Source organism: Mus caroli, chromosome 12 (assembly GCF_900094665.2).
Source record: "Mus caroli chromosome 12, CAROLI_EIJ_v1.1, whole genome shotgun sequence".
In the NCBI taxonomy this organism is placed as follows: Eukaryota; Metazoa; Chordata; class Mammalia; order Rodentia; family Muridae; genus Mus; species Mus caroli.
This window is the reverse complement of record NC_034581.1, coordinates 788,805-799,403: the sequence shown is the minus strand read 5'-3', so window position 1 is coordinate 799,403 and position 10,599 is coordinate 788,805. Positions and strand designations below refer to the sequence as shown.

At 47.5% G+C, this 10,599-nt stretch overlaps 1 protein-coding gene across 2 annotated transcripts in view; it reads left to right on the top strand.

Annotated features, from left to right (window-relative positions):
- The window catches only part of Efr3b (EFR3 homolog B), a 74,527-nt gene that overhangs the window by 30,427 nt on the left and 33,501 nt on the right, over window positions 1–10,599 (top strand). For both annotated transcript variants that reach the window (XM_021179469.2, XM_029484966.1), the window contains exons 2-3: window positions 8,137–8,213; window positions 9,371–9,498. In XM_021179469.2, the coding sequence (XP_021035128.1) occupies window positions 9,392–9,498 (107 nt within the window). In that variant the 5' untranslated portion in view covers window positions 8,137–8,213; window positions 9,371–9,391. The remainder of the gene's footprint in view (window positions 1–8,136; window positions 8,214–9,370; window positions 9,499–10,599) is intronic.

Below are 10,599 nucleotides of genomic sequence, written 5' to 3'. Positions count from 1 at the left end.
GCACTGCAGAGCCTTGCCTGGGATAGCACTGCAGAGCCTTGCCTGGGATAGCACTGCAGAGCCTTGCCTGGGATAGCACTGCAGAGCCTTGCCTGAGATAGTACTGCAGAGCCTTGCCTGGGATAGTACGTGCCTATAATCCAAGTACTTGAGAGGTGGAAGGAAGAGGACCAGAAATTCAAAGCCATCCTTAACTATATGGGGGAGTTCGAGGCCAGCCTGGGCTAGAGACTCTGCTGCTGATGGTGGCGGTGGTAGTGACAGAAAAATGACTCAGTGACTGAAGAAGGGCACTTGTACTTAGAGAGGACCTAGGATTCTGGCCTCTGCAAGCACCAGGTACACATGTGTACATACAGGCAAAACACTCATACACATAAATAAAAATAAATCTAAATAATAATCAGTTGCCTCAGTGCCACATGGTTGGTGGTGTGGTGCTGGTGCTGGTGATGAAGGCTGTGGTAAACTGAGTGTTTAGCTTGTGGCAGAAACAGCTAAGACCTTTGCTTGTTTCCAGTTAATCTCTGTTAAAGCAGAAGAACAGATCTCCTTAGTCCCAGGTCACTGCTGCCGAGACCGAGGCACACATGGCTCAGAGCTAGGACTGGGGTTCAAAAACCAAGCTATCAGGACCCTGGACATGGTGATATAAGTATTTCCTACTGTCTGTGGTCCCATGAGTCAGCCAATCGGAAGAGATTCTGTTTGGTTTTATTGGTTATCTGTTTGGAATGTGGTCCTAAAACCCTCAGGGGAAGCCCACAGGTAGTAAAGAATTGAAGTCCGGACACTAAATCAATCAGACACATTTCTTTTAAAACTCCTGTTCTCAGTTAAGGTGGCAATCTGATTAGCCCAGAGAGATTGGCTGGAAAGCGGTGAGCATCTTGGAGGCTCTGGAGCGTGAAAGGTCAGCCTGCTACTGCCAGCTCCTGGACTGTCTGCCTCCCCGAAGAGAATTCAGCTGCCGCAGAATTCTTTTTTCAGTGGAGACTGTCTAGAAGCCAGTTCCTGACTCCTTCCCCAGGTCCATTTTCACCCAAATCTTCTCTTACTCTTCTCCATCTCTAATCTTCCAGGGTAAGAGACAGGTGCTGGTGACCGCCGTTGTGCCCCTCCCCCAGCCCCCACAATAGTACACCTGTCCAGCAGCCACACGATACCATCAATGTCCTAATCACCGACTGGGCAGATGCAGGTTGCGCCCGTGTGGCTCTCTGGTTTTAATTACCCAGGGCAAATGGCTGCCTCACTCTGAGCAATGAGAAATCAGGAACAAGAAGGAATGATTAAATAAGTCAGCATCTATTCAAAAGACTGAGTAGTAAGCAGCCATTAAAGTTCCAGGAAAGAATATGTAGTGAGAAGGTGAGGGCATGTCTGACACAAGATGAAAGTAAGCTTTGACAGTGCCCTGTGGGATCCAAATTTCAAGCATGTATTTTAAACATTTGAAAACATGGAAACAGACAGAGAGCAAATGCCCCCCCCCCATGTCCATCACGATTTCTGAACAATGTGATTACAGTATTTTACTTTATAAATTTGTCTCCGAGCATGATGCCTTTTAAAAATAGAAACAAGGAACCAGGAGATTATGGATAAGGGAGCTTGGCTGGGTTCTCCTCCCTGGTCAGTGGCTTGAGTTTCCATTAGGTGTCCTACCTGTCATGAGCCAATTCAAGTCTTGCTTCTTTATGTGCTTTTCTGGGTTTATCCAACTCTCACAGCTTCAGCTTGATGGACCCCCTTGAACTCACTGGGCCACACCAGCAACTCTGGGGGGTGAAGGGTTCCTCTCTAACCCAACTAAAGGACAGGATCCTTGATGGCAGCCTGTGTTTATATTTAACTTCCTTCTCCTGGCCACATGGTTCAGCAACACTGTACCGCTGCTGGAGTTTAAGCAGTGTCCATTGAACACAAGCTGGGTCCTTGTGGAATGTACTGCATAGGGGTGACCCGCCTTTCTCTCTGAACTTTGTCCCATTTCCTCCAATTCATCTAAAAGGGCCGTCTGTGCCATTAGCCCTGAGTTAGACTTTATTGTGAATTGTTTGGTTGTTTTTTTAAATTCCATTTACTTTGGTAGGGATGAACAAGTCTAGCCCTTGTTTTTACAGGGAGATTACAGAAGAAAATAAATATGGGCTATTTTGAGTAAAAGGGCTTTGTGTATGTGTAAATGGGGATGATGGAGCTGATGTTTTTAAGACAGAAAATAAGAGCCAAGAGGAGAGGACTTCCTTGGGTCTCATGCTGATCAAAGGCAGATGAAAGCAGGCACACTCATGTCAGTAAGCCTTCAGGCCTGTTGGGCTCAGAATACTGTAGAGAGGTCAAGGTTGCAGGACACGAGACCTGGACAATTTAGTTGCTTTAGAGGAAGAAAAGATGAATCACTGAAATAACAGCCTGAGCTCTGCCTGGAAGGCTCAGTGCAAAGTATGCCTTCTCGCAGACTCCAGCTGGCAGAGAGAGGCGTTAGGGAAGGAGGGCCAGCCAGGGCCAGGCCCTGAGTCAGGGTGCTTATTGCTGCTGGTCACCACCCACACCAGCTGGTACCCAGAATCCCTGTCACCTCATTTGCTGCATGTCCCACCCTCTGTCCCTTTTAGGACTTCCTATTATAATAGGAAGTCTGCTCTCTGCCATTGGCCTGAGCCTTCTGAGGTAGAGAATTAAACAAGTGTCTGAATTCAGTGGAGGATGGCTGAGGAACAGGGTGACACCCCAGCCCCACCCCCCTTGAATGGGCTTCCCAGGTCAATCGCTAAGTGCAAGGATTGAGATTTTTGATGCAGAAATGGAGCCATGCTAACTCTTCAACTGGGAAGTAAACTAAACCAGAGTTGCCTTAATGCTCCATCCATCAGAAATGAATGAGCAGATGACGCCTGGCCAGTGGCTGGGGAGACAGGAGAGAGCCACGCCTCAGGTTTAAACCCAGCGTCAGAGAACAATGCAGAGTGAGCCTGGGGAATGGTTGAGGATACACTCCAGTTATAGTAATGAGGGATGTTGGGAGCCTCCTGGCAGAGTCCTACATACGCTGTGAGCTCTCAGACCCTGCCTCTATCTTCCCGGGTCTCGACAGGCTCTGTGTGAAATACTTATGAAAACTTGGCCTAGTTTTTAACCCAAAGCAGTCAGTAAACCCTGGGGTTTGTTGGATATTAAAGATGAGCCTAAGGGAGCCAGAGGCAGCAAGGCAAGAAGACAAGAAATTCAAAGGAGACTGCCTGCCTTGTGTTTTGGAGGACCTGCAGGTCATATGGAGTGGGAAGAAGGTGCCACCAGAGAAGGCCTAGATTTTTGAAAAGTTTGTAATGTTTATCAATGTTTAGTATTGGGATATTGTTTTCATCTTCCACTTGTCACAGGCAGTTCTGGCCAAAGGGACAGATTGGTCAAGAACACAGGGTGGGGGCAGGCAGGAGAAAAGGCTGCAGTGGGCAGAAGTTGGCAAGGCTGAGAATACCAGCACTGAGACCAGATGATGTTGCCAGTAACTCCGGGCTGTTCGCCATCAGATCTAGAACAGCCAGAGCTGGGCCCGTGCTTTCACCATGACTGCACACCAGACCCTCCTCAACAGGAAAGGGTCATCTGGTGAGATGGCTCTGGCCATGCAGAGGCCAGGGAGGAGGCCAGGGTATGCAGTGTGTGCTGTGTAGGAAGGAGTACCCCAACCCCTGGCCACCCGTCTCCAGCATGCCTGCATCATCATGTCCTCGAGAAATGAGCTCAATGCTCAACCCACATCCCCACCACACACCATGGGTGGGAATCGTCTATGCACATGTCCTGTGAGGAGCCCTTGCGTCGGGCCTGAGGAATCCTAGGGGAGGGAGGAGGGGACCAGGGCAGTCTGGCCATGTTTAGTTTTCAAGTTGTTGGGTGCTACTGAAGCCTTGTTAACTGGGTATTTCTGTTAACTTTTTGTTAATCATTTGATTTTTGATTATCCATTGATATAACAGGAAGTTGGCCAGGCTACTTTTCCTTCATTTTCCTATTTTTAGGTGATTGAGATCTTAGTAACGGAAGAGCGTCTTTTAGAGTTACCTCTGGTGAATGGAGAGTGCATCTGTCAGATATAATCTCCAGAGAGTGAGAGATGACCTTAGTGGGGAGCAATTCTCTCTCAGAAATAAAATAGATCAGAATTAAAAGGTACATTATAGGCAAGTGGCTGAGAGTTAATCTCCACCTGCTTCGGTGTGCAAACGGTAAGAATCAATGCTCTCGGGAGCAAGGTTAAAGGAACATAGACGTGCCTATTGAATTCTCGTTCTGATGACTGTTTCCAGTTGCTTCTTAATGCTTTCCTTGGTTTTTCCCTGGCAGGGTTATGTCTCCTTTAAATTCACCTGCTCTGAATCTGGTAGAAAACTCAGTGCAGGCTTTCCAGCACTTGCTATACCTGCTTTGGCTTCCCGAGGTCAAGCCTCAGCCCAGAATCCCCAGCTCTTTGCCTAAGGGATTGCCCGGGAAGTATGGCTGCTATATAGGGCTTTCTGCTCTACAGCTGAGATTCCAGAAAAATCTCTCTCGCTTCTAATTATGACTGTTTGCTTTCTCAAAGGGAGCAGATAATAAGATGCTGATGCATCAGCCCTGGGCTGTGTCCTGATGACTCCTCTGTTGGGATACACTGAGCTACACAGCTCTAGACTTGCTCAATATGGTGAACTACTTACAACGGACAAAACTTTGACCGCGCCTTTCCTCCTTCTTAACCCAGGTTATTCCTTTCACATCCCTGCTCTGAAAAGGTTTAAAAACAAACAAAACTCTAGCACCCAACAGAACAGGATGGGTTTCAGACACCTGCGAGCTGGTTTCTTCATATAAACACCCTAACACCCAAATGTCTAGAAGGTTCTACTGTATGGATTATTTCTTGCCTTTCAGTCTTTAAAACAAAACAAAACAAAAACTTGCACATTGGAGAAAACTGCTTCTTAGAGACCAACAGCTTTTGAATTGCTTAATTAGATCTTTTAGATGAGATTTTTGTTTTCAAGGGATGTTAATGAGACTGACCAGAGACCAGTGTTAGCTTCTGCCAAACAAGGCTCCAGGGTCTGGGTTTGGAGGGCCTGAGGAAAGAGGCCAAGAAGGAAGGAAGTCAAGGTGCCATGCTTTGTGGAAATCTGGTGGAGAATACAGGCTCTGTCCTTTGTTTCACACTCCCCACCCCTATCCCCAACAGCAGGACCACCTCCTGCAGTGTTGTGGTGCAGCTTCAGTGCCCTCCCTCAGGCAGGTGACCCCCAGGACTTCAGCCCTAGCCTTTCTGTGTGCAGCCCATTCCAGATGCCGTCTGCCAGCCATGTGTTTTCTCCAGTTCTGTGGGGTACTACTGGGTTTGGGGGTTTTGCTTGTATAAGATAAGAAGCCCACAGTCTTACTGTATCCTCTTGCTTCTATGAAGTGCCTACGTCTTGCTAGGTCTGCCCTCCCTGTTCTGTCTTGACAAGTCACCCAGCTCAGATCTAGATCCCCACAGTCTTGCGTGGGTCACCTACTCAGGTCCCTGCCTGACACCCACGTGACACACCGACATCCTGCATGTCATATCAAGGTGGGTCCTTACTCTCACCTGCTACTCAGATGACTCTCAAAGTTCCCTGTAGCCTGTGCATAGTGGCCCTCAGTCTGGTCTTGCCTGGTCTCTGTGTCTTTTCTTCTAGGAGGTTAAAGAAAAAAAGATGCAGGTGTCTCTTGGGGCCCCCCACGTGGGACCATTACCATATATCTATGAAGAATTGTGCATTTGGTTTACATTAGTCAGTCAAGGTCATGCAGTAAGAAACCAGAAGACGGGATAGCAATGAGATGTAAATGAAGAAAATATCTAATTTAAAAAAAAAAAGAAACCAGAAGAGCTGGGCTTTTAGGCCAGCCTCTCTGACTAGAGTCTAAATCACTTAACCACTACACTTTGCAGACTCCAAGAGTGGCTAATAACAGGAGCATCATTATTGCCCAGTGCTGGGCAGATAAGCACCGTCTTGGGCTCCACCCCACACTCGGGCCTACTCCCCAGATCGGGATCCCATCTCTTTGTGCCCTTCCTTCCCACATGTGCTTTGAGATTTCCTAGCTCTGTAACTATGTGATCTACCCTGCCCTAGCACGGTGGTTTAAGCCAGGGTCTCTGAAGCTAGATTTTGAGGAACCATATCCTGGTTGCCCATACATTATCTCTGTGCATCTCTAGGCAGGTCATTTAACCTCTTCCGTTTCCTTATCTGTAAAGTAGGAGTACATTTAGTGACCATTCACCCCATGGAGTTGTTCCAAGGATCTATTAAGTTGGTGTATGTCCTACCTGGGTACCTGGAGAAAGTCTCCAAAAAGCTGAGCCAGACAGATGACAATGTAGCCAATAGCCTTAAACCTTGGGCTTTGAGGGCCAGGAGAGGGGTGTGTCTCTTTGGGAGATATTCAATCGTAAGAAATAATCCTGGGCGCCAATGAGATGCCCTAAATGCTTTCTCACAGAAAGCAGCTTGGAGGGGCCAGGGGAAGCCAGGACAAATCCAGGAAATGTCTGGTGGCCAGAAGAGCCAGAGATGGTGGGAGCTGAGGGCCATGAGGCTTCCTTGTGGGGCAGGGGTGGGACTCACAAACCTGTCCCCTGGTCCCCTCGCTGCCCCTGACTGTCCTGCACTTCTTCAGGTCACATTGATTCCCACATACCCAAATCAGCCCTGGGGCCAAAGCCAGGGCTGCCTCCTCCTCCTGGCTGGGTGCCGCGGACTCCCAGGCCTATTTCGAGGTCTTTGTGTGGGAATTCCCACTAAAGCTGGTCATTCTTTTCTCAGTGACCCCTAACCTTCCCAGGGAACATTTGCATTTCAAGAAGAGGGTGTGTACAAACAGAACTCATCTATAATTGGTGGATGGACGGGGCACTTGGTTTTCTTTGGGGATGGACTTTCCCAGGCTCCTCTGTGAAAGCTCCTCCCGTCCACTTTCTGCACAGCCCCCACTCTCCCAGCACAAAGGAGCTGGGATGCAGCAGAGGAAGGCCCTGCCCGGGAAGAAGGCTAATGAGGACAGTTTCCAGAAGTTTCTATTTCCTTGACCCATTAAGTTTCTAATGCTGGACCTGGAGAGTTGGGTTTTTTTTTTTAAACCAGTCTTATTGTTGATTTCCAAACAGCATCATTTCCTAGCCTTGGAGATCCTAAACAGAGTTATTTGGGGCTTCTTTTTGAAATAAATGTAGCTTTGTAAAATCCTGCTATATTGTTCTTAGTTTTTCATTCCCCCACTGACTGACAAAAGCCCTTGGACCGGGAAAGGGCTGGGACAGAGAACTAGCCCAGCTCTCCAATGCAGCTTCAAATACCACAGACAAGGAAGGACCGTGAAGAAGAATTTCCTGTTCATAGTTAATGAGCCTGTTCATGTATCATAGAGTAGGGACCATTCTGAAGTGGGAGTGACACAGAAAAGGAAATCAAGGCTCAAGAAATAGGGACTTGGGAGCCAGTCAGGGCAGGCAGAGCACAGTTACCCTGAACGTGGCCTTCATCCCAGGACGTTCTAGACTAGCGGATCTCACTCTGTAAGTCATGACCCCTCTAGGAGTCAAATGATCCTCTCATAAGGGTCACATACCAGTTATCCTACATATCAGAAATTTACATTATGATTCATAACAGTAACAAAATTACAGTTATGAAGTAGCAATGAAAATAATTTTATGGTTGGAGGTCATCACGACATGTAGTAAAGAGTCACAGCATAAGAAAGGTTGAGAGTCACTGTTCTAGACTCACGGGCCACAGGAGGTCTTATAGTCTAATCTCAGAAATTCCTGGAGGAGGGGGGCTGTATAAGTGGAAGGCGGTGGGAGTACCTGGTCTCTGCATGAGCTCCCACCCATGAGGTCTTACCCTCCAAGTGTTCTTCTGAGGCCTGACTCCTCCTCCTGAATGTTCCACTCTACCCAGTCCCTAAACTTGGCACTTGGGAATCATCCAGAGACCTCTCCCCTGGGAAGATCAAGGCCCCAGCCCTTCAGCTGGTTTCTTTCCTCCTGGGCCCTGGACCCCTGGTCTTTATGACCTTGTAGCAGGCCTTTATGCCTAGGTTTCTCTTTTCCCATTCTAGGTGTGTGTGGCTGCTGCGGTGCCCTTCGTCCCAGGTACAAGAGGCTGGTGGACAATATCTTCCCTGAAGATCCTGAGGTGGGTGACAATAAGGGCTGCGTGGGCTGCTGACTGGGGAAGGTCTTTGGGCACTGACTCTTCCTGTCCCTGGGAGTGGTGAGAGTCTCTGACATTTGACCCCTCTGAAGGCTGCATGTGCAGGAGGCTGTTGGGAATGTGCTAGGCTGCTGCCATACAGTTGACACATCCTTCTCACTCCTGTCTCAGTTGCTCACTCTCCTGACGGAAACGTTTTCCTGCTGTTTAGTGAAGACATGCCCTGTCTAGCATTTGGCTCTGGCTCTCCATGGCATCTGTCAGATGTCTGGCTGTGCACTGCACAGGAGACCTGGCTTCTTGGCTTCCAAGATGTCACTCTGTGTCACACTGTGTTCTGATGATGTCAGGATCTGATGCATTTGCCTTGCTACCTGAGAATTACTGACCTGTCTGGATGGGCAGCTGGAGGATCCCATGTCTGTTATCCTCTGGAGACTTTCCTCGAAGCTGTAGAACCGCCTTTTTTTTTTTTTTAAGAGTTATTTGTTTTATGTATGTGAGTATGCTGTAGCTGTCTTCAGACACACCAGAAGAGGGCATCAGATCCCATTACAGATAGTTGTGAGCCACCATGTGGTTGCTGGGATTCGAACTTAGGACCTCTGGAAGAGCAGTAGGTGCTCCTAACCACTGAGCCATCTCTTCAGCGCCCTCTGAATTACTTTTAATGACACCTCCTCCTTCATCCACACATCCGCGTATGTCTCTATAACCACACATGTACATACATGAATGCATATACACACATATATACACGCATGCATAAAAACCTATCTCTGTATTTATGTGTATGTGGTGTATGCATGTGCGTGTGTGCACTGCACTTGTCTGCACATGTATGTGGAGGCCAGAAGTTGACTATTTTTGGAATCTTTCTGTATCACACTCTGCTATGGTTTATCCTCTCTAGGATCCTAGAGCTTGCTGTTGAGGTTAAACTAGGGACAGTGAGCCTTAAGTTTGTTTGAGTTTTCCTAGCATGGTTAACTATGTAACCCACCCAGCCCTGGTACAGTGGTTAAACCATGGTCTCTAAAGCTAGATTTTGAGGGACCAGTTGAATTGCTTTTGTTCCAGACTTGAGTCTTCCCATTAGAGCAGAGCCATGGTGATTTTGAGCTGTCTGTCTTCTACAGGATGGTCTGGTGAAGACCAACATGGAAAAACTCACCTTCTATGCCCTCTCAGCGCCTGAAAAACTGGATCGAATTGGTGCCTACCTGTCAGAGAGGCTCATCCGAGATGTGGGTCGCCATCGATATGGGTAAGTCACATAGGGACAGACAAGATGACTTTTCAGAAATATATTTTGGGGGCAAGATAGTATAATAACATTTCAAGGGACAAGTATCGGGTGTGTTATTCAGTAGACTGAGAAAAATGGGATTGAGACCAAGCGGCTGGGTTCCCATGGTCCTCCTGAGGCATGTAAACTTGGATGGTTCTGTGGAGATTTGGGAAGAGGGCATGCTGGCCCCATAGGAGTTGCCATTTGGCACCCATTGTGTTGCCCTGTGTCCACGTAGAAGAGCTTATACAGCCAGTCTGACTCAGAATGTATAGTTATTCTCTCCCCGTACTGACTGAAAGAGTGAGATGGAGCCACCTGTGTTCTGAGAAGGCAAGTTTGGAGTAGTCGGCCCACTAAAAACACACTTCAGAGAGGCCAGGAATCCGGCACAGTTGCTAGCAGGTCCAGTATGCTAGAAGCCTTGGGTTGGGTCTCTAAAGCCCCACACATCGCCACAGTGGAGAACACCTGTGATCCTAGCACCAGGAGGTGGATGCTGTAAGATCAAAAGTTTGAGGCCATTGGCATTATAGCAAGGCTGCATAGGAGAGGTGAGGTCCCGTCTCAAAACAGGACAAACATTCGCTTTAAAATTTTAAATATTTTGCTGTCGAATGAGAAGCAATCAGAATATTAAAACTGAACATGAGATAAATATTATCAACAAATAAGGCAAAGGATTCAAGGTTACTCGTTAGTAATATCGAATAAATAGTCTGCAGGAATCAGAAGAGAGACAGCTGGGGAAAAGATTACAAAGGCTCCACTCAGAGAGCCGGGGTCATCTGTATGGCATTCACCAGACTTACAGTCCACGCCCAAACCATTGGACCATCCAATCACACTGATTTTTCTCTAAAAGTAAATATGTAAGTATTAACCAGGAAATGGCGGTGAAAACAGGCATTTTCACAGTTTTCTGGGAAAAGAACAAATTGGTTAGGATCAAATAGAGGCTTTGTATATACTAGGTGTCTTAGTCAGGGTTTCTAATCCTACACAAAACATCATGACAAAGAAGCACTTGGGGAGGAAAGGGTTTATTCAGCTTACACTTCCATACTGCTGTTCATC